We start from the raw sequence: 24209 nt of genomic DNA, 5'->3' as shown, positions 1-24209 counted from the left end.
CTGGGTGACAGAGCGAGACCCTGACTCAAAAAAAAAGTTTTCTCCCTTTAGTATCAATGTCAACAAATGCCAGTCTTGTGAAACTCCTGCTGTCTACCTGAGACACAGAAACTATTTATTTGTAATAATCCTCATATAAAGCTCTACAATTATACAATTTTTAAAAATATACATTTATGTGTGAGCCTTCAAGTCATATAATTTAATCACAAATAACACTACGAACCATAACTGGCTGAGTATACAGACAGAATTAAACTGCAGTGCACCTATGCTTATAGGGTTACAAATGCACAAATCCACTTAATTCAAGAAAAATGCCTTGTGCAGTAATAACTGTACTGCAAATTTACATGTGAAGGCAGCTCCAACTACAAGGCAAACCTAACAGCACAAATATTCCAAAGCTCTGGATCCTAAATTAGTTATAAAGAAGTAACAATTTAACATACGCACTATTTTCCCTCGGGAGTCCATCCAGCTCTGGCAATATATTCAACTCCTTCAAATAGAATCTCAAAAGGTTGAATTAGTTCCTTATCTATGACATCCATAATCTATTAAAAAAGAAAAAAAAGAATCTAGTTATAGAAGATTTAGATAAATAATTAGCTTGCTAGTCTACTTTAACAATTATCCAAAAAGCAGGAAATTTTTCCAGAGTTAGGTGTTAAAAAGGCACAAAGGATATAACAAAACCAGGAGTAAATTCTGGGTTACCTATACTGGTACTCACTTTTTGTGCCTAAAAAAGTTCTAAGCACTTTTAACACATCCTAAAAGTCTATTTCTTTGTTAGTTGATACTAACAGAACACTTGATAATAACTGGTAAAATCAAGTTTTAATCACCTTAAACTCGAGTATCCAGAAAAATAATAATCCCTAATTCCCTATATTTCACCTAGAAATATATATATATACACACACAGTAATCATATTTTATTTATACATATGTGTGTGTGTGCATATATATATATTTGACACAAGGTCTCATTTTGTTGTCCAGGCTGGAATGTAGTGGCCTGATCACAGCTTACTGCCTTCGCAATTTCCCAGGCTCAAGTGATCCTCCTGCCTCAACCTCCTGAGTAGCTGAGACTACAGGTAAGGTGTGTGCTTGTAATAAAATTAAATAAAATATTAATTTTTAAATTTTTTGTAGAGATGGAGTCTCCCTATGTTGCCCAGGCTAGTCTCAAACTCCTGTGTTCAAGTGATCCTCCTGCCTTGGCCTCCCAAAATGCTAGGATTACAGGCATAAGCCAGTGTGCCCAGCCTAAAATATATTTGTATAACATATATATTTATAATTATGTATATATGGTGGGGTTTTTTGTTTTTTTGAGATAGAGTCTCACTCTGTTGCCCAGGCACCATCTCAACTCACTGCAACCTCTCTCTCCTGGGTTTAAGTGATTCTCCTGCCTCAGCCTCCTGAGTAGCTGGGATTACAAGCATGTGCCACTGCGCCCAGCTAATTTTTGTATTTTTAGTAGAGACGGGGTTTTATCATGTTGGCCAGGCTGGTCTCGAACTCCTGACCTGAGTGATCTGCCTGTCTCCCAAACAGTTGGGATTACAGGCATAAGCCACCGTGCTCGGCCCATTTGTGTAATATATTAAAGAAATAGCCCCGGCCGGATAAGCAAACTTTTTTCTTTTAAAAGTCTAGCAAACACACAGTAAAAAATAAATAATTTTTAAAAACTGCAAAGGATCTGAATAGACAGTCTTCCAAAGAAAATATATACATGGCTAATAAACACAGAAAATGACTCCCAACATCGTTAGCCATCAGAGAAATATAAATCAAAACCACAATGAGATACCACTTAAAACACAACAGTAGCCAGGCGTGGTGGCTCACGCCTGTAATCCCAGCACTTTGGGAGGCCGAGGCAGGCGAACCACGATGTCAGGAGATCAAGACCATCTTGGCTAATAACGTGAAACCCCATCTCTACTAAAAATATAAAAAAATTAGCTGGACGTGGTGGTGGGCGCCTGTAGTCCCAGCTACTTGGGAGGCTGACGTAGGAGAATGGCATGAACTCGGGAAGTGGAGCTTGCAGTGAGCAGAGATCGCACCACTGCACTCCAGCCTGGGCGACAGAGTGAGACTCCATCTCAAAAACAAAAAAAAAACAAACAAAAAAACAAACCCACAATCGAATGGCTATAATAAATATAATGGACAACAAGAAGTGTTGGTGATAATGCGGAGAAACTGGAAATCTCATAAAGGCTGAAGCAGGAGAATCACATGAACCCAGAAGGCAGAGGTTGAAGTGAGCCGAGAATCGCACCATTGCACTCCAGCCCGGGGGACAGTGCGAAACTCCATCTCAAAAAAAAAAAAAAGGTTGCCTAGTGCTGGGGGATATGAGGGGGTTGGAATATAAAATAGTGCATGCTGAGTGTGGTGGCTCACACCTGTAATCCTAGCACTTCAGGAGGCTGAAGTGAGAGGATCATGTGGGCCCAGGAATTCAAGACCAGCCTGGGCAACACAGGGAAATCCTGTCGCTACAAAAAATAAAATTAGCTGGGCATGGTAGTGTGTGCCTGTAGTCCCAGCTACTTAGAAGGCGGAGGCAGGAGGATCACTTGAGCCTGAGAGGTTAAGGCTGGGCTGAGTGGGACTGTGTCACCGTACTCCAGGTTGGGTGACAAAGTGAGACCTTTCTCTTTTTTTGTATTTTTAGTAGAGAGGGGTTTTACTATATTAGGCAGGCCGGACACTTTCTTCAAAAAATAAATAAAATAAAATAAAATAAAATAAAATAAAATAAAAAATAAAATAAAAAATAATAAAATAAAATAAAATAAAATAAAATAAAATAGTGCAGCCACTTTGGAAAAACACTTTAGTTCCACAAAAGGTTAAAAAAATAGTCATCAAACGACTCAACAATTCTACTTGTAGGTATATACTCCAGAGACATAAAAACGTAAGCCCACACAAAAACTGTTACATACATACTCATGGCAGCATTATTCTTAATAGCCATAAAACAGAAACAATCGAAATGTTCATCACCTGATAAACACAATATGGTATATCCATATAAAGGTATTATTCATCAATTAAAAATAAATGAAGTATTGATACATGGTACAACATGGATGGACCCTGAAAACAATCTAAGTCAAGGAGACCAAACTACATATTGTATGATTCCACTTATATGAAATGCCCAGAATAGGCAAATTTATAGAGATAGAAAGTAGATTAATGGTTATCTAGGCTGGGCGCGGTGGCTCATGCCTGTAATCCCAGCACTTTCGAAGGCCAAGGTGGGCAGATCATGAGGTCAGGAGTTTGACACCAGTCTGGTCAACATAGTGAAACCCCGTCTCTACTAAAAATACGTAAAATTAGCTGGGTGTGGTGGTGTGTGCCTGTAATTCCAACTACTCGGGAGGCTGAAGCAGGAGAATCACGTGAACCCAGAAGGCAGAGGTTGAAGTGAGCCAAGAATTGCACCATTGCACTCCAGCCCGGGTGACAGTGCGGAACTCCATTTCCAAAAAAAAAAAAAATGGTTGCCTAGTGCTGGGGGATATGATGAGGTTGGAGGATGATGGCTTAGAAGTATAGGGTATCTTTTTGAGGTAATAACAATGTTCTAAAACTGCCTGTGGTAATGGTTGCAAAACTCTGTGAATATACCAACAGCCACTAAATTTTAAACTTTAAATAAATCATATTACACGTGAGTTATATATCTCAGTAAAGCTGTTTTTAAAAAAGTCTAGAAGAGGAAGACTGACTCAGGAGCCTCTCTCTCTGCAGGAGAGAAAGCTATCCTCTTTTCTCTTTTGCCTGTTAAACCTCCACTCTTAAACTCAAAAAAACCCCAAAAAAGTCTAGAAGAGAATACTGTTTTTTAGCTAGTCTTGTGTGCATGCAGCTTATAAGCATTTGGCTGTTGAAACGGAAAGCTGTAGCACAAGTCAACTGTGGCATTTTTTTTTTTTTTTTGGAGACAGTCTCTCGCCCTGTCGCCCAGGCTGGAGTGCAATGGCCGGATCTCGGCTCACTGCAAGCTCTGCCTCCGGGGTTTACGCCATTCTCCTGCCTCAGCCTCCCGAGTAGCTGGGACTACAGGCGCCCGCCACCTCGCCCGGCTAGTTTTTTTTTGTATTTTTTAGTAGAGACGGGGTTTCACCGTGTTAGCCAGGATGGTCTCGATCTCCTGACCTCGTGATCTGCCTGTCTCGGCCTCCCAAAGTGCTGGGATTACAGGCTTGAGCCACCACGCCTGGCCACTGTGGGATATTTAATGCACCAGAGACATCTACCCACCACAAAAGGTAACCAGTCAATAACTACCTTTTTTTTTCTTTTAACATTAATCTGGAGAATAAAGGCAAACAGAAAAACTACTGGAAAGGAGTGGTTAATATGCGTATCCCCATATTCCCATCTTATGAACCAGCAGGATGATTTGTAAGTAAAAAATTAGGTCAGTCTAAAATCATGATCCACAGATATCTCAGCAAGTTCAGTAAGTCCAAAAACAAAAAAGTGTATCAAAGAACCCTACTGGGCTGAACAGATTAGTCAAATGACACAGAAGGTCAACTCAGCATTTTATACTTACCCTTCCTTCAGCATCAATCATTATTTCTGACATCTTAAAAGTGACTTTAGGATTTGCTGTACCTTTAGAAAGAGACATAAATGAATAGTAATGTTTATCCAAAATTGCTCAAATTAATTTTGCCAGATCAATTCTCTTTACACTTTAGTTAAGTCAAGAATAATGTATAGGTCGGGTGCGGTGGCTCATGCCTGTAATTCCAGTACTTTGGCAGGTTGAGGCAGATGGCTCACCTGAGGTCAGTAGTTTGAGACCACCTTGGCCAACATGGTGAAACTCCATCTCTACTAAAAATACAAAAATTAGCCAGGCGTGGTGGTGTGCGTCTGTAATCCCATCTACTTGGGAGGCTGAGGCAGGAGAATCACTTGAACCTGGGAGGCAGAGGTTGCAGTGAGCTGCCATTGCACCACTGCCCTCCAGCCTGGGTAACAAGTGCGAGACTCCGTCTCAAAAAAAAAAAAAAAAAGAAAGAGATATAAATGAATAGTAATGCTTATCCAAAATGACTCAAATTAATTTTGCCAGATCAATTCTCTTTACACTTTAGTTAAGTCAAGAGTAAAGTATATGCCAGGCACAGTGTCTCACGCCTGTAATCCCAGCACTTTGAGAGGCCAAGGCAGGCGGATCACTTGAGCTCAGGAATTCAAGACCGGCCTGGCTCACATGGTAAAACCCCATCTCTACAAAATATACAAAAATTAGGCAGGGCGCAGTGGCTCACGCCTGTAATCCCAGCACTTTGGGAGGTCGAGGCAGGTGGATCACCTGAGGTCAGTGTGAGACCAGCCTGACCATCATGGTGAAACCCCATCTCTACTAAAAATACAAAAATTAGCCAGGCGTGGTGGCACGCGCCTGTAATCCTAGCTACTCAGGGGGCTGAGGCAGGACAATTGCTTGAACTTGGGAGGCGGAGGTTGCAATGAGCTGAGATCACGCCACTGCACTCCAGCCTGGGCGACAGAGCGAGACTCTGTCTCAAAAAAACAAACAACACGAAAAAAACGGCTGGGTGCGGTGGCTCACGCCTGTAATCCCAACACTTTGGGAGGCTGAGGCAGGTGGATCACGAGATCAGAAGTTCGAGACCAGCCTGGCCAACATGGTGAAACCCTGTCTCTACTAAAAATACAAAAATTAGCCAGGCATGGTGGCAGGCACCTGTAATCGCAGCTACTCAGGAGGCTGAGGCAGGAGAATCACTTGAACCTGGGAAGCGGGGGTTATAGTGAGCCGAGATCGCGCCATTGCACTCCAAGCCTGGATGACAGAGCAAAAAAAAAAAACAAAACAAAAACAAACAAAACCAAAAAAGCAAAAAACCAAAAAACAAAAATTAGCCGGGTGCAGTGGTACACACTGCACCAGGCTGGTCGAGCTACTCAGGAGGCTAAGGTGGGAAAATGGCCTGAGCTCAGGAGATGGAGGTATAGTGAGCCAAGATCACACCACTGCATTCCAGCCTTGGCAACAGAGAGAGACTGTCTCAAGAAAAAAATGAAAAAGAATAATGTAGATGGTCAGAGCTTTACTGCACAAGAATCTCAGAGCCCCATCTCAAATTCATACTTTTTGAATATCAAAAAATAAGGGGTTTGGCCAGGTGCGGCGGCTCATACCTGTAATCCCAGCACTTTGGGAGGCCGAGGTGATCCCTTCAGGTCAGGAGTGGTGAAACACCATCTCTACTAAAAATACAAAAATCATCCGGGCTTGGTGGTAGGCACCTGTAATCCCAGCTACTCAGGAGGCTGAGGGAGGACAATCATTTGAACCCTGGAGGCAGAGGCTTCAGTGAGCCAAGATCACGCCACTGCACTCCAGCCTGGATGACAGAGCAAGACACTGTCTTAAAAAAGTAAAATAAAAATAAGGGACTTGCCCATCAACCAACAAGTGGATTTAAAAAATGTAGTATATATACAACAACATGGAATACTACTCAACCACAAAAAGGAACAAAATAATGGCATTCACAGCAACCTGGATGGAGCTGGAGATCATTATTCTAAGTGAAATAACTCAAGAATGGAAAACCAAGTATCATTGCTCTCACTGGTAAGTGGGAGCTAAGCTATGAGGACACAAAGGCATAAGAATGATATAAAGGACTCTGGGGGCTCCAGAGGAAGGGTGGGAGGGGGGTGAGGAATAAAAGACTACACATTGGGTACTGTGTACACTGCTTGGGTGATGGGTGCACCAAAATCTCAGAAATCACCACTAAAGAACTTATCCATGTATCCGAAAACCACCTGTTCCCCAAAAACTATTGAAATAAAATTGTAAAAGAATTAAAAAAAAAAAAACCAGGCTGAAAAGAGTCCAAATGAAATAAAGTGAAAATATGTATTATTTTCACAATTGAAATGCTGTAAGAAGCAAAATGGGAAAAAAAAATCACTTACTATGAACAGTATCACTTAAAAATCTGTATTTGCTAGCAAAGACACCTTCTCCTTTTTCTTTTTTTTTTTTTTGAGACAGACTTTTACTCTTGTTGCCCAGGAAGGCAATGGTGTGATCTCGGCTCACTACAACCTCTGCCTCCTGGGTTCAAGCAATTATTCTGCGTCAGCCTCCCAATTAGCTGGGATTACAGGCATGCACCAAAACGCCTGGCTAATTCTGCATTTTTAGTAAAGATGGAGTTTCACCATGTTGGTCAGGCTGGTCTCAAACTCCTGACCTCAAGTGATCCACCCGCCTCAGCCTCCCAAAGTGCTGGGATTACAGACATGAGCTACCACGCCTGGTGCAAAGATACCCTCTAATTCATTCCTTGAGGAAATCAATTATGTGGACATCCCTACCTTTGAAAAGAATAAAAAACGATCACTCTTAATTCAAAATCTATTTTTGTGATACCCAGTGAACAACCCATCATAAATAAGGCTGGAAATGACCAATGTCATTGACTACACCTTTGGATGACTACAGAATCTTATTTGGAAAGAGGAAATGAGTGAATATAAATGCCAATGGAGTACAGTACCTGTTTTAGGATAACGGAATGAATCTGCCCTCCTTGTTTCCAGCATAGGGGATGTAACATGAATAATTTCCACCTCAGATTCATCATTTTCTTCATACAGAATTCTAAGAATTTTACCACCACTGGGAGCTTAAAAGAAATTTAGATATTGAAAATTTAGAATAATTATTCCAGAAAGTAGTCATAACCAACCGTTCCTTCTAGTATCAGATTTCTTATAGTGAAGAATAACTTATGTATAAAATACGCTACCTGTTTTGTAGGAAAATATCACTAGTCTTTGTAGCAGCAAGGTGAGTTATTGTTAAGTCACTTCTTTTGGAGGGAAAACAACTGGAGATGATATGTATACGTATTTTTAAAACAGGGAAAAACACTTTTGAAGGACTTCATTCTTACATACCATAAAATGCATTCTTTGTTGAAAAATGAAATATTTAATTACATTTATAATATTTCCCATTAAAAACATAAATACTAAATACAGTTCAGTTATTTTGAATAGTTTCTCTATTCATGTCAAAATCGTGTTCTAACAAATACAACAAAACATTTCACATCTTAAAATAAAATGTCCAAATCCAAGACATGGCTTACAAGTATTTTTCAGGGTCTCTTAGAGATGCATTCAGACTGCTAGCTCCAAACCATGAGTAGGTCATGAAATCTATTAATGGGTCACAATCAGTATTTTTAAAAATATAACACACAAACCACACCCTGGGCAACATGGTAATACTCCATCTCTACAAAAAAATATAAAAATTAGCTGTGTGTAGTGGCTTGCGCCTGTAGTCCCAGGTACTTGGGAGGCTGAGGTGAGAGGATTGCTTGAGCCCGGGAGGCAGAGTTTGCAGTGAGCTGAGATTGCACCACTGCACTCCAGCCTGGGCAACAGAGACCCCACCTCAAAAAAAACAAAACAAAAAACCCAAAAACAAAAAAACCCAACATAACAGTATCAGGGAGTATTACACATAAGAATAAGTATTGCGGCCGGGGGCAGTGGCTCACGCCTGTAATCTCAGCACTTTGGGAGGCCGAGGTGGGTGGATCATGAGGTCAGAAGATTGAGACCATCCTGGCTAACACGGTGAAACCCCGTCTCTACTAAAAATGCAAAAAATTAGCCGGGCGCAGTGGCGGGCGCCTGTAGTCCCAGCTACTTGGGAGGCTGAGAGGCAGGAGAATGACTTGAACCAGGAGGCGGAGCTTGTAGTGAGCTGAGATTGCGCTACTGCACTCCAGCCTGGGCGACAAGAGAGAGACTATGTCTCAAAAAAAAAAAAAGAATAAGTATTGCTTTTTGAAATTTGTTTTCAGTTTTATCTATACAGTATATGTATTAGGCCACAATACAAGTACACTTCTAACTGGATCATGGTCAAAAAGTTTGAAAGCCAAGCTTTAGTGAGCTGTTTCTCAGAGAGTGAGGTATTTGTGAATTTGCCCCAAGAAAGGGAGGAATTTGTTCCCTTTTATCCTATCCATTCATACACTGATTTGATCATCTGTTTAACAGACTCTCTAGTCAAATTTTTATAGCAACACATTAAGGTGTGTTTTTTTGTTTGTTTGTTTTTCAGACTGAGTCTCACTCTGTCGCCAGGCTGGAACGCAGTGGCACGATCTTGGCTCACTGCAATCTCCACCTCCCAGGTTCAATTGATTCTTCTGCCTCAGCCTCCCAAGTAGCTGGGACTACAGGTGTGCACCGCCACACCCAGCTAATTCTTTGTATTTTAGTACAGATGGGGTTTCACCATGTTGGCCAGGATAGTCTCGATCTCCTGACCTCACGATCCGCCCGCCTCAGCCTCCCAAAGTGCTGGGATTACACGTGTGAGTCACTGCACCTGGCCAAGGTGTGGTATTTTTTATTTTGCCACCAATGCTGCCAGCATTACCAAGACCAGCCTTTAGGAGAAAAACTGGCAAAGAGAATTGAGGGGCCAGAGGCATTAAACCACAATACAATTGTTTTTACTAGACTTCATTATGATGAAATATAATCTACATTTTTTTTTTTTTTTTTTTTTTGAGACGGAGTCTCACTGTGTTGCCCAGGCTGGAGTGCAGAGGCACGATCTCGGCTCACTGCAAGCTCCGCCTCCCAGGTTCACATCATTCTCCTGTCTCAACCTCCCTGTAGCTGGGACTACAGGCACCCGCCACCACACTCGGCTAATTTTTTTTTTTTAATTTTTAGTAGAGACGGGGTTTCACTGTGTTAGCCAGGATGGTCTCGATCTCCTGACCTCGTGATCCACCCGCCTCGGCCTCCCAAAGTGCTGGGATTACAGGCGTTGAGCCACTGCGCCTCGTCATAATCTACAGATTTTTGAGACAGAGTTTCGCTCTCAGTGCCCAAGATGGAGTGCAATAGTACGATCTCAGCTCACTGCAACTTCCGTCTCCTGGGTTCAAGCGATTCTCTGCTTCAGCCTCCCGCGTAGCTGGGATTACAAGTGGGTGCCACCACGCCCCGCTAATTTTTTGTATTTTTATTAGAAATGGGGTTTCACCATGTTAGCCAGGCTGGTCTCGAACTCCTGACCTCAGGTGATCTGACTGCCTCAGTCTCCCAAAGTGCTGGGATTACAGGTGTTAGCCACTGTGCCTGGCCTAAACTATATATTTTAAGTAACTACTGGCATGAATCAATCATCATCACTTTGGAATCTATTATCCACTTTCAAATCTATTAACCAAGATTTAGAATCTGCACTTAACTGACAGTTGAATCTTATAATACTTTAAAATGATCCATAATACATTATTTGAACCGCCTTACTTGTTTCAGCTTTCGGACACCACCAATAGCCAGAATATCTATCAAATTCTTCTTGGAGAACAAAGGTAGCAACTCCAGCTGATCTGGCATCTTCTTCCATGTTGGCTAGCTCTAGACAAATATAAAAGGCAAAATTACCACAGAAAGCTATCTTTTCATACGTACAAAGCAAAATGATTCCATTTATTTGGAAAGGTAGCTGGAGTACAGTGGTAAACCCTGGAGCTAAATGGACTGAGTTCAAATCTGGGGTCCATCATGTACATACTGTCTGACTTTGGGCAAATCATTCAATCTCATTCCACTGCATTATCCCATTTGTAAATGAGAATAAAAGGCTACCTTGTGAGGCTGATATGAAGATTAAATTAATTAATTCACATAAAGCACTTAGAACAAAGCCTGGACCACAGTACATGCTCCAAATAAATGTTATTATCTTCCCAATTAGCAGGATCATGGAAAAAAGATTACACGTAAAGGAGCAGAGTATAGGGGACACTTGCAACTCTCCTACACAGAGAAGTATTCTTAGACCTAGAGTGAATCTTATAGGTCATATAATTCAACCATTCTTCTTTCATCTCATTCAGTTGGAGCAGCTCAGCTTTCATCTGTTTTACACTTAGGTTTCCAGCAAATAGTTTGAAGGGGACTCTTGTTTTAAAAGAAAACCACAAAGCCATAATTATATAAGATTTTGAGGCCAGGCGTGGTGGCTCACGCCTGTAATCCCAGTACTTTGGGAGGCTGAGGGGAACAGATCACAAGGTCAGGAGTTTGAAACCAGCCTGGCCAATATGGTGAAACCCCGTCTTTACTAAAAATACAAAACTTGGCCAGGCATGCTCCTACTTGGGAGGCTGAGGCAGAAGAGTCGCTTGAACCCGGGAGGTGGAGGTTGCAGTGAGCCAAGATCATAACACCACTGCCCTCTAGCCTGGGTGACAGAACAAGACTCCATCTCAAAAAAAAAAAAATTTGTGTCATGAGGACATGTTTACAATATACTTGAATAAAACAGATCAGATTACTGAATAGCATTTACACTGTGATTCATTTATAAAAATGTTATAAAAATGCATTTTTAAAAAGTGCTGATATAAGCTGAAATATGATTATCTCCAAGTAGTAAGATTTCGAGGTTTTTAAAAATTGCTTTATAATTTACGAATTCTTAAATGTACTATTTTTGAAAAATACATATACTTGTATGACCACACTCCTATCACCACTTACACTTCCAGTACCCAAGGATGTTTTCTCATGCTCCTTCCCAGTCAAGGCCCAGCCCCGACCCAGAAACAATCACTGATCTGATTTCTATCACCAGAGGTTACGTTTGCATATTCTAGAATTTCATGTAAATGAAATCATACAGTATATATATACTTGTGTTTGGATTCTTTTGAGTTTCATCAATATTGTTACATGTGTCAATAGTTAATTCCTGTTTATTGCTGAGTTGTATTCCATTGCATACCACAGTTCTTTTATCTGTTAATGGATATCTTGCCTGTTTCCAGTTTCTGGCTATTATGAATAAAGATGCTATGAACATTATTACCGTGTAAGAATTTTTGTGGGCCAGGCGTAGTGGCTCACACCTGTAATCCCAACATTTTGGGAGGCTGAGGAGGGCAGATTGCTTGAGCTCAGGAGTTTGAGACCAGCCTTGGCAACATAGCAAAACCCCACCTCTATAAAAAATACAAAAATTAGCCAGGTGTGATGGCAGGTGCCTATGGTCCCAGTTACTTGGGAGGCTGAGGTAGGAGAATCACTTGAGTCCGGGAGGAGGAGGATGCAGTGAACCAAGATCACGCCACTGCACTCCAGCCTGGGTGACAGACTGAGATCATGTCTCAAAAAAGAAAAAAAAAAAAGAGAATTTTTGAGAACATGTGTTTTTGTTTCTTCTAAGTAAAATACCTGCAAGTAATAAGGCTGGTTAGTGTCGTAAGTGTATGTTTAACTTCATAAGAAAGTACCAAACAGTTATCCAAAGTATTTCTATTATTTTACACTCTTACTATCGAAGTATGAAAGTTCTTCTCCAACATTTGGTGTTCTCAATATTTCTCACTTTAGCCAGTCTAGTAGGCATTACATATCTCATAGGGACTTTAATTTTTATTTTATTTTTGAGACAGGGTCTCGCTGTCACCAAGGGTAGAGTGCAGGGGTGAGATCTCAGGTCACTGCAGCCTTCATCTCTGGGTTCAAGTAATCCTCCTGTCTCAGCCTCCCAAGTAGCTGGGACACAGGCATGTGTCACTAAGCTCAGCTAATTTTTAAAAAAAATTTTGTAGAGATGAGGTCTCATTATGTTTCCCAGGTCTCATTATGTTTCCCAGCTCAAACCCCTGAGCTCAAGTAATCCTCTCACCTTGGCCTCCCAAAGTGCTAGGATTACAGGTATGAGCCACTGCACCTGGCCTGATTCTAATTTTACAGGCAAGTTTTATTATTTTTGCTTATCTATATTTTCTATATAGTGTGACATAATGTACAGTACAAACCAATGATTTGTTTATCCAAAAAGTTTGAATCCAAAAAGAAATATTTGGAATTCAGAATTTGGGAGATATTTCTTTTCTGTCATTTTCTTTCTTTCTCTCTCTCTCTTCCCTCCCTCCCTCCCTCATCTTTTTTTTTTTTTTTTTAGACAGAGTTTCGCTCTTGTTGCCCATGCTGGAGTGCAATGGCGCCATCTCGGCTCACCGCAACCTCCACCTCCTGGGTTCAAGCGATTCTCCAACCTAAGCCTCCCGAGTAGCTGGGATTACAGGCATGCACCACCACCCCAGCTAATTTTGTATTTTTAGTAGAGACGGGGTTTCTCCATGTTGGTCAGGCTGGTCTTGAACTCCCAACCTCAGGTGATCCACCCACCTCAGCCTCCCAAAGTGCTAGGATTACAGGCATGAGCCATCGTGCCTGGCCAAGATTTTTCATATATTGTACATCTACCATAATACATTATGTAGTATCTCCAGCAGGGAAACCAAATACCTTGTAATCAAATACACCAATATTCTCGCAGCAAACTTATGAATAGGCACACTATGTAGGTAAGCATATTAAGTTTATAAATATCCTCAGGTTACTTCAGGTCAGGTGTTACTGCCAAATGAGTTTTAGTAACAACCTAATGAAAACTAAGCTCAGTTTTCAAAGTGTTTTGAATTTTGGAATTAATGATAGAGCCAAGACTATGAAGATAAGTAACCCTCATTTGTATCTTCTTACTGTTTATTATAGACTTCCATTATTATTTATTAAATGAATAAATAGTATCATCTCATCCTCTCAGTAAGTCATTTGAGAGCAGAAACTAGGATTTTACTACTTTTAAATTCCTCTATCACCAGGCAAAGAATAAACACATGTGCATACTGATTGACCAAATCCATCTCAAGTGGACTTTCACTTAGAAACCTATTGTGAGTGGAATAAGCTGATGACATTAACTCCCTACCTACTTTCTATCTAAGCACATACTTATACAACACTTATTATGTTTCAGGCACTATCCTAAATACTTCATATATATTAACTCATTAAAGCCTCATAACAACCCTATGCTGATGTGCTATTAACATCTGTTTTATAGATATGGAAACAAAGAGATGGGTTAAATAGCCAAGGCCGCACAGTTAATAAATGGTAGACTTGAAATTCAAACTAGTTCTACATTCTCTCTTTTTTTTTTTTTTTTTTTTTTTTTTGAGACAGGGTCTCTCTCTTTCATCTGCCACCAAGGCTGGAGTGCAGTGGTGCAATTACAGCTCACTCCAAGGCTGGAGAGCAGTGGTGCAACTGAGCCTGACTTCCCAGGCTCAAGTGATCCTCCCACCTCGGCTCCCAGAGTAGCTGAGAAACAGGCGCATGACACCATGTCTGGGTCATTTTTATTATTTTTTATTTTTTTGTAGAGAAAGGGTCCCCCGCTACGTTGCCCAGACTGGTCTTGAACTCCTGGGCTCAAGTGATCTTCCCACCTTGGCTTCCCAAAGTGCTGGGATTACAGACATGAGCCACTTCACCAGGCTCTACCTGTATTCTTAACTACTCTATTAATCCTGAAAATACACCGCATACCTACATACAACATGATAAAGAATAAAAACACTAGTATAATGTCCTGCAGGATTCCAGTGCTTTCCATTTTAAATTCTGCCAATCTTCACAAATCCTGTGGAAAACAATTTTACAGAAGAAAAAAAATTACTAAAAATGCCTTAACTCTGACCGTTATATCACAGCTTTGCAGTCTCAGCCTCAAGCACAATAACTGGTACATAGCAAGTGTCCAGTGTTTGCTGAAACATGAAAAAATGGGCTGGGTTTGTTGGCTCATGCCTATAATCCCAGCAATTTAGGAGGCTGAGGTGAGAGAATCACTTGAGTCAAGGAGTTCAAGACCAGCCTTGACAACACAGGGAGACCTTGTCTCTACAAAAAAAGTTAAAAATTAGGCAGGCATGGTGGCACACACCTGTAGTCTCAGCTATTCAGGGGAGCTGAGATGGGAGGATTGCTGGAGCCCCGTCAAGACTGCAGTGAGCCAACCGGAGACCCTGTCTCAAAAAAATGGGGGAAAAAAAAAAAAGGCATGAAAAAATGGCTTGGATTTCCAAAACAGATTTATTAACTACCAACGTAATCTTTCTACTGCCATTGGTAGTAGAACAGCTGTTCTGATTTCCTGACTTCAAAGGGAGATCTATTAAACGCCAAAATCTGTACTTTTAACTTAAGGTTTTCCCTACTCCATCCCTTTGTCTCTATCCTATGCTCTAGATTTAGGCCATATAACTTGGATAACTGCAACAGTCAAGCTTTGGTGTTCCTGTCTCTACCCATGTTTCTTGAATTTAACTTCCACAAAGTATCCAGAGCAACTTATGGACAACATGATGATTATGATCACACAACTGTTAAAAACTTTTCCATGGACCCTCATATCATGATAAAGTCCATGTTCATTTACAGAAAATATGGTCTACCCTTGTCCTGGCCCTTATCTGCCAGTCTTTTGCTACTTCTTGACTCAGAACTTATGCTTCAGGACCTTCACACTGCTTCTACCTCCTCACAAACACCATGATGTCTTTTGCATCAAGACCTTTCTCATGTAGTCGCTTTGTCAGGAGTGTACTGGATAATATATAGACATTACTTAGGATCAGTTTAGGTGTCATCTTTTCTGGAAAGCCTTCCCTGACCACTTTCCCACATTAGTGCTCTTATAAAACCCTATGTCTGGCCAGGTGCCGTGGCTCACGCCTGTTCTCAGCACTTTGGGAGGCGGAGGTGGGCGGATCACTTGAGGTCAGGAGTTCAACACCAGCCTGGCCAACATGGTGAAACCCCGTCTCTACAAAAAATACAAAAATTAACCAGGTGTGGTGGCATGCACCTGTAATCCCAGCTACTCATGAGGCTGAGGGATGAGAATCACTTAAACCCAGGAGGCAGACGTTACAGTGAGCTGAGATAACGCCACTGCACTCCAGCCTGGGCAACAGAGCGAGACTTTGCCACAAAAAACAAACAGGCTGAGCACAGTGGCTCATGCCTATAATCCCAGCACTTTGGGAGGCCGAGGTGGGTGTATCACAGGATCAGAAGATTGAGACCACCCTGGTCAACATGGTGAAACTGTCTGTACTAAAAATACAAAAAAAATTAGCCAGTAATCCCAGCTACTCGGGAGGCTGAGGCAGGGGAATCAACTGAACCCAAGAGGCGGAGGTTGCAGTGAGCAGAGATTGCACCATTGCACTCCAGCCTGGGTGACAGAGTGAGACTCTGTCTCAAAAAAAAAAAAGAACAAAAAAAAAACTTGAGAGAATATATATCATTTTGTTTTCCTACCTGTAACATATCTGTTAACAATGACTTTCTTTTTTTTTTGAAGGAGTCTCGCTCTGTCACCCAGGCTGGAGTACAGTGGCATCATCTCAGCTCACTGCAAGCTCCGCCTCCCGGGTTCACACCATTCTCCTGCCTCAGCCTCCCGAGTAGCTGGGACTACAGGCGCCCACCACCACGCCCGGCTAATTTTCTGTATTTTTAGTAGAGACAGGGTTTCACCATATTAGCCAGGATGGTCTCGATCTCTTGACCTCGTGATCGCCTGCCTCAGCCTCCCAAAGTGCTGGGATTACAGGTGTGAGCCACCACACCTGGTCTGTAATTAATTTTAACTAATGATTGATGATGATGAGGGGATAATGATTAAGAAAGATGACAGTAAATCAGCTTTGTGAACGTAAGATTAAGCAAAAGTTAGACAAAAGAATTTTCAGTCTTCATCTTCATTATGGTACTTAATCTCTCTTTTTTTTTTTTTTTGGAGACAGAGGCTCGCTCTTTGGTCCAGGCTGGAGTGTAGTGGCCAGATCTCAGCTCACTGCAAGCTCCGCCTCCAAGGTTCACGCCATTCTCCTACCTCAGCCTCCCGAGTAGCTGGGACTACAGGCGCCCGCCACCTCGCCTGGCTAGTTTTTTGTATTTTTTAGTAGAGACGGGGTTTCACCGTGTTAGCCAGGATAGTCTCGATCTCCTGACCTCGTGATCCACCCGTCTCGGCCTCCCAAAGTGCTGGGATTACAGGCTTGAGCCACTGCGCCCGGCCCATTATGGTACTTAATCTTAAACTCTGTTTCACGTGTTCAAAGAAAAAGCAATACACTATTTCCCATCTTTCATTTGTATGAAACCTTTAGAGGAAACTACAGCTTTCTGTGCTTTGAATACTGCTTAGTATTATCATAGCCACTTCGATAAAACTTAATTAAATATTCCCACAATATACATAGTTCTACAAAGTTCTATTTTTCCTATTATGACAATAACTAAGTAGGCTCTCCGAAACTGAAGGATAAATTTTTTTTGAGACAGGGTCTCACTCTGTCACCCAGGCTGGAGTGCAGTGGTGCAACCATGTCTCACTTTAGCCTCAACCTCCTAGGCTTGAGTGATCCGCCTGCCTCAGCCTCCTGAATAGCTGGGACTACAGGCATGTGCCACCACATCCAGCTAATTTTTTTTTTTTGGTAGAGACAAGGTCTTACTATGTTGCCCAGGCTTCCCCCTGTCTCAGTCTCAAGTAGTTTTATTTTATTTTATTTATTTGAGACAAGGTCTTGTTCTCTTGCCCAGGCTGGAGTGCAGTGGCACGATCTCAGCCACTGCCACCTCCGCCCCCCAGGTTCAAGTAATTCTCCTGTCTCAACCTCCCTAGTAGTTGGGATTTACAGGCACGCACCACCATGCCCGGCTAATTTTTGTATTTTTAGTAGAGACAGGGTTTCACCATGTTGGCCAGACTGTCTAGAACTCCTGACCTCAGATGATCCACCTGCCTTGGCCTCCCGAAGTGCTGGGACTACAGGCATGAGCCACCATGCCTGGCCTCAAGTAGTTTCTTAGAGTGTGTAATTGGTTTTTCTATCTGTTTCTCAAAAACAAAACTTATTTATTTATTATTATTATTATTTTTATTTTTGAGACAGTCTCACTCTGTCGCCCAGGCTGGAGTACAACGGTGCAATCATGGCTCACCACAGCCTCGACCTCCTGGACTCAAGTGATCCTCCTACCTCAGTCTCCCAGGTAGTTAGAATTACACACGCCACTATGCTCAGCTAATTTTTTGTATTTTTTTGGCAAACGGGGTGTCACCATGTTGCCCATCCTGGTCTTCAACTTCTGGGCTCAAACAATCTACCTGCCTCAGCCTCCCAGAGTCCTAGGAGCCACCATGCCCAGCCTAAAATTTTATTTTAATAACAAGAGTTCTATGAAAATTCTGGCAGTCTTATTAGGCTAAAAGAACAATCATGTCAGAGGTTTTTTTGTTGCACTGTTTGAAAATGAACATTAAGATAAAGCAGTATTATACATGTGGTACATACCAGTTATCCTCTGTACTTTTCTCTATTTTTAAAAAATTTTAAAGACTTGAATTTCAAACATAAAGATCACCCAGCTTGGTGATCTAATGTCAAAATGCAAGAAGCAAATTATACTTCAAAAAATACTGTTCAGAAAAGTAAATTTGAAGAACTATGCCTTACCATTGTGCACATAAGTGAGTCTCCTTTCTTCTCTGGTTACAATGTTAGATATCCAAATATCATTGCTATGTATAAAAGCAATCCAGTCTGGATCAGCAGGGCATAATTTTGGATCCATCCGTATGTTGGGACAACTAGTTTCCACTAAATTGGGCCTTAAAGGTTGTTGCTAGAAAAGTAAACAACATTCTAAGGTAAATATCAGGCTGACACATACATGTTCCAGCACGCTTTCTATATGAAGAAGAATATTTCTAGGTAAAATGTCAACAATGAGGCCAGGCGTGGTGGCTCACACCTGTAATCCCAGCACTTTGGGAGGCCAATGCAGGCAGATCACCTGATGTCAGGAGTTCAAGATCAGCCTGACCAACATAGTGAAACTGCATCTCTACCAAAAATACAAAAATTAGCTGGGCGTCGTGGTGGGCACCTATAGTCCCAGCTACTTGGGAGGCTGAGGCAGGAGAATCGCTTGAACCCGGGAGGCAGCTATTGCAGTGAGCCAAGATAGTGCCACTGCACTCCAGCCTGGGTGATAGAGAGAGTCAGTCTCAGGAAAAAAAAAAAAAAAAGTCAACAATGATCATTGCTTCCCAGAAAAATATACTTTCCATTGCCTTAACTTACCAGAAAGGACTCATTTTTTTACTTTGAATGAAAAAGCTAAGGGTAATAGGAGAGGACATAAAGACAATAAAACAGTACTTCATAAATTTTGTTGCCCCAACCTGCCCCAATACCTCTTAAGAGTATTTACTGTTCATTAAACATTGTTATTGAACACATATTCATCAAATATTTTATTAAATATTTTAAAATTATTTTTACCAATATAAAATAGTTTGCTGATAAAAATGTAATAGAAGCCAGGATCATCACAATTCTCTCAAGAGTTCCTGAAGCTCATAATGAATTGCCTAGAATAAAACCAAACATAAGCCACTTGAGAGGCTGAGGCAAGAGGATCACTCGAGCCTAAAGTCCAAGACAAGCTGGGGCAATATAGTGGGACCCTCACCTCTAAAAATAATTTTTTTAAATTAGTCGGGTGTGGCGGCACATATCTATAGCTACCCAGCGACTCAAGGAGGCCGAGGTGGGAGGATTGCTTGAGCCCAGGAGTTTGAGGCTGCAGTGAGCCATGATATCGCCACTGTACTCCAGCCTGGGTGACAGAGCAAGACTCTCTCCAAAGAAAAAAAAAAAAGTGTGTGTGTATATATATAATTTATTAAGATGAATTAGCTTTCAAGGGAAACAAAAAATTGCCTTGTGATAACGATCTTCCAAAATCTCCCTCAATGCTTACACAGGAAGTGGGAACTAATGCCCTTTACCTTTCTTTTTTTTTTCTCTCTCTCTCTTTTAGGTAGTCTCACTGTCACCCAGGATGGAGGGCAGTAGAACGATCTCGGCTCACTGCAACCTCCATCCAACTCCCGGATTCAAGCAATTCTCGTGCTTCAGCCTCCCGAGTAGCTGGGACAACAGGTGCGCCTAGCTAATTTTTGTATTTTTACTAGAGACAGGGTTTCACCATGTTGGCCAGGCTGGTCTCAAACTCCTGACCTCAAGTGATCCACCCGCCTCAGCCTCCCAAAGTGCTGGGATTACAGGCGTAAGCCACTACCCATGGCCTACTCTATCTTTCTATACAGCAAGTATTTTTACCACTTTAAAATTTGTATCTTTTTTTTTTTTTTTGAGACAGGATCTCACTCTGTCATCCACACTAAAGTGCAGCGGCACAATCTTGGTGCACTACAACCTCTGCCTCCCAGGCTCAAGTGATCCTCCCACCTCAGCTTCCTGAGTAGCTGGGACTACAGGCGCATGCTAGCTTTCCTGGCTAATTTTTGCATTTTTTGTAGAGATGGGGTTTTGCCATGTTTTCCACACTGGTCTGGAACTCCTGGGCTCAAACAATCTGCCCACATCGGCCTCCCAAAGTGCTGGAATCATGGGCGTGAGCCACCGTGTCTGGCCTAAAAATGGCATCTTAATGTAACTAGAAAGATTATTAACTCTTTTGTTTTGAGATAAGGTCTTTGTCTGTCATCTAGGCTGGAGTGCAGTGGCACAATCACAGTTCACTGTAGCTTGACCTCTAGGCTCAAGCGATCCTCCCATCTCAGACTCCTAAGTAGCTGGGATTAAAGGTGTGCACCACCATGCCCAGCTAAGTTTTTAAAATTTTTTTGTAGAGACACGGGTCTCTCTCTGTTGCCTGAGCTGGTTAAAGAAAATTAGTTCCTAAGGCCGGGTATAGTGGCTCACGCCTGTAGTCCCAGCACTTTGGGAGGCCGAGACAGGCAGATAACCTAAGATCGGGAGTTCGAGACCAGCCTGACTAACATGGAGAAACCCCATCACTACTTAAAATACAAAATTAGTCGGGGGCTGTGGTGCATGCCTGTAATCCCACCTACTTGGGAGGATGACGCAGGAGAATCGCTTGAAGCCATCTCGGTGAGCCGAGATGGCACCATTGCACTCCAGCCTGGGCAACAAGAGTGAAACTCTGCCTCAAAAAAAAAAAAAAAAAAATTAGCTCTTAAAATTGGAAACTAATCTCCATGTTTCTTGTTTTCACTGCTATTAAATTTCTTCGTTGGTGGGTAAACTGAAGTTTCTGGTTTGTTTATTAATTACCTTTCTGATTTGGGTGCAAATAACCTTTTGGATCCAAATCAGATTTAGCCACTAGCAACTCCAACTTACCGTGAATCCTTGTGGCCCTCCATCTTTTACGTGATAAATTCCACTACCAGCTTGAAACAGAAATGTTCCACTTCCTTGGTGATAATCGTAAGAAGCAATTCCGACTGTTCCAATGCGTTTTCTTTCTCTTAATAGTTCTTCTTCTCGAGAATACATTCCATAGTCCAGTGTTGCCTAATGTGAAAGGAAAGTCACTTATTCCAGTCTTCTGAAAAACCGTCTTTTGCTTTCGGCACTGAAATCCTAGAATCTCCAACATTATTGACTCTACATTTTTTTTTTCAGCCTTCTAATTCACCGAGCACGGTCTACATGTTAAGTGACCCCAAAATTTGCTGGCAACTTTAAGCAGATTAACTTTAGGAAATCTGCTGAAAGATTTCCTAGTAAAGGGTCTTTAGATGATTACTGTATACATTAGAGAACAAGAATAAAGTCTAATCATGTTGGCATTCAAGACTTTCTACAACTTAACTGTAATTTAGTAGCCAGCACACAGTTAAGAGCACAGACTTCTAAGTCAAGTGGTTTGAATCCAAGCTTTGACCCTTCACTAGAAGTCTAACCTTGAGAAAGTAGCTTAATTTATTCAAAAGTAATTGTCTTCATTTTCAAAATAGTAATAAATCATCTACATCAGTTTTGTGAAGATTTAGATAAAATATGTACAATGTTTAGCACAATGACTGACACAGATTAAGCTCTCAAATGTGTCAGCTGTTATTAATACTCTTCCACTATACTAGCAATACTCCTCTTACTAAAACCTTAGAGGTCAAGCTGGTCACATCACTGATCTAAATAAAACTTAATGAGTGGTTTTCTGTCTCCTGGTCTTTGTCTGTTCTACCCCTCTTCCCTGGACTCTTGGAAGAATGCTTTTCTTTCTACCTATCCCAGTTTACTTATACCCCAAAACCTTGCTTGAATTCTCAGCTAGCAAAATTTTCCAATTTTCCAATTCACTATTTCACAGTGATTTCTTTTTCTTTTTTTTTTTTTTGAGACAAAACTCTCACTCTGTTGCCTGGGCTGGACTGCCGTGGCGTGATCTCAGCTCACTACAACCAGGTGATTCTTGTGCCTCAGCCTCCTGAGTAGGTGGGATTACACGCATGTACCACCATGCCCAGCTAATATTTTGTATTTTTAGTAGAAATGGAGTTTCGCCATGTTGGCCTGGCTGGTCTCAAACTCCTGGTCTCAAGTGATCTGTCCACCTCTGCCTCCCAGCGCTGGGAAAGAAGTGATTTCTTTCATTTATGTCCTAAATTATTTATAGGAGTTACTGTCTGTTACTTATTTAACAATGGTATTGTTTTTCGCTTTTTCAGGATATTTGCTAAGTAAATGGAAAACAAAAAAACTTCAGAGCAGAATCTCTGTGGTTTTCTTTTCCTACTTAAAACATATTTGTTATAATGTCTCTCAAAGAAAGTTTGTGGCTGGGCGTGGTGGCTTGTGCCTGTAATCCTAGTACCTTGGGAGGTCGAGGCAGGTGGATCACCCAAGGTCAGGAGTTCAAGTCCAGCCTGACCAACACAGTGAAACCCCACCTCTACTAAAAATACAAAAATCAGCCGAGCATGGTGGCACGCATCTGTAGTCCCGGCTACTAGGGAGGCTGAGGCAGGAGAATTGCCTGAACCTGGGAGGCGGAGGTTGCAGTGAGCCAAGATCATGCCACCTCACTCCAGCCTGGGTGACAGAGCAAGAATCTGTCTCAAAAAAAAAAAGAATGAAAATTATACTTTAAATATTATTTAAAAAAACATACGCTGACCTAATAGTAGTGGGTTATCAGAACCTATTAACATTAGTGTCACTAAAGTTGGTATACAACCCCTAACTGCTAAATTTGACTGACATTAAAATAAAAAAAGAAAACAAAAATACTTAGTAGTAAATTTAACCAAAGAAGAACAAGATGTGTATAAGGGAAACTGTGAAACACTGTTCAAAGAAAGTAAAGATCTAAATAAATAGAAAGACATCACATATGCATGGATTGGAATACAGTGTAAATGCCTATCAAAATTCCAAAAGCCTTTTTTCCAGATATAGACAAGCTGACCCTAATAATATTCACATAGAATTGCATGAGACACAGAATACTCAAAGCAATCTTGAAACACAATGAAGTTTTTTTTGAGACGGAGCCTTGCTCTGTTGCCCAAGCTGGAGTGCAATGGTGTGATCTTGGCTTACCGCAACCTCTGCCTCCCAGGTTCAAGAGATTCTTCTGTGTCAGCCTTCTGAGTGTCTGGGATTACAGGCCTGCGCCACCATGCCCAGCTAATTTTGTATTTTTATTAGAGAGGGGGTTTCTCCATGTTGATGAGGCTGGTCTCGAGCTCCTGATCTCAGGTGATCCACCTGCCTCAGCCTCCCAAAGTGCTGGGATTACAGGCGTGAGCCACCGTGCCCAGCCTGAAGTATTTCTTTATTTATTATTGATTACTTTTTTTTTTTTTTTTTTGAGACAAGTCTCTCCCTCGGTCACCCTAGCTGGAGTGCAGCGGTGCCATCTCAGCTCACTGCAACCCCTGCCTCCTTGGCTCACGCGATTCTCCTGCCTCAGCCTCACAAGTAGCTGGGACTACAGGCGTCCATCCCACCACACCTGGCTAATTTTCATTTATTATTATTTTTTGAGATGGAGTCTTGCTCTGTCGCTCAGGGTGGAGTGCAATGACACAATTTAAGCTCACTGCAACCTCTGCCTCCCGGGTTCAACCGATTCTCTCACATCAGCCTCCCGAGTAGCTAGGATTACAGGCACCTGCCAACATGCCTGACTTTTAAAAAATATTTTTAGTAGAGATGGGGTTTTACCATGTTGGCTGGGGTGGTCTTGAACTCCTGACTTCAGGTGATCCACCCGCCTCGGCCTCCCAAAGTGCTGAGATTATAGGCATGAGTGACTGCACCCAGCCTGTTCTATATTTTTTTTAGTAGAGATGGGGTTTCACCATGTTGGTCAGCCTGGTC

The 24209-nt window shown here is 41.7% G+C and overlaps 1 protein-coding gene across 7 annotated transcripts in view; it reads right to left on the bottom strand.

Moving 5' to 3' along the window:
* The window catches only part of DPP8 (dipeptidyl peptidase 8), a 75003-nt gene that overhangs the window by 36568 nt on the left and 14226 nt on the right, over positions 1-24209 (bottom strand). For all 7 annotated transcript variants that reach the window (XR_004185123.1, XR_004185124.1, XR_004185125.1 and 4 more), the window contains 6 exons: positions 21219-21392; positions 18495-18663; positions 10405-10515; positions 7611-7739; positions 4610-4671; positions 457-557 (listed from right to left, as the gene is read on the bottom strand). Coding sequence is in view for 4 of the 7 variants with exons in the window: in XM_031668552.1 (XP_031524412.1) it covers positions 457-557; positions 4610-4671; positions 7611-7739; positions 10405-10515; positions 18495-18663; positions 21219-21392 (746 nt within the window). In the remaining 3 variants the exon portion in view is untranslated. The remainder of the gene's footprint in view (positions 1-456; positions 558-4609; positions 4672-7610; positions 7740-10404; positions 10516-18494; positions 18664-21218; positions 21393-24209) is intronic.

The sequence above is a fragment of the Papio anubis genome, chromosome 7 (genome assembly GCF_008728515.1).
Source record: "Papio anubis isolate 15944 chromosome 7, Panubis1.0, whole genome shotgun sequence".
Lineage (NCBI taxonomy): Eukaryota > Metazoa > Chordata > Mammalia > Primates > Cercopithecidae > Papio > Papio anubis.
Note: the sequence above shows the minus strand (reverse complement) of the source record. Positions and strands in the feature narration are given on the sequence as shown.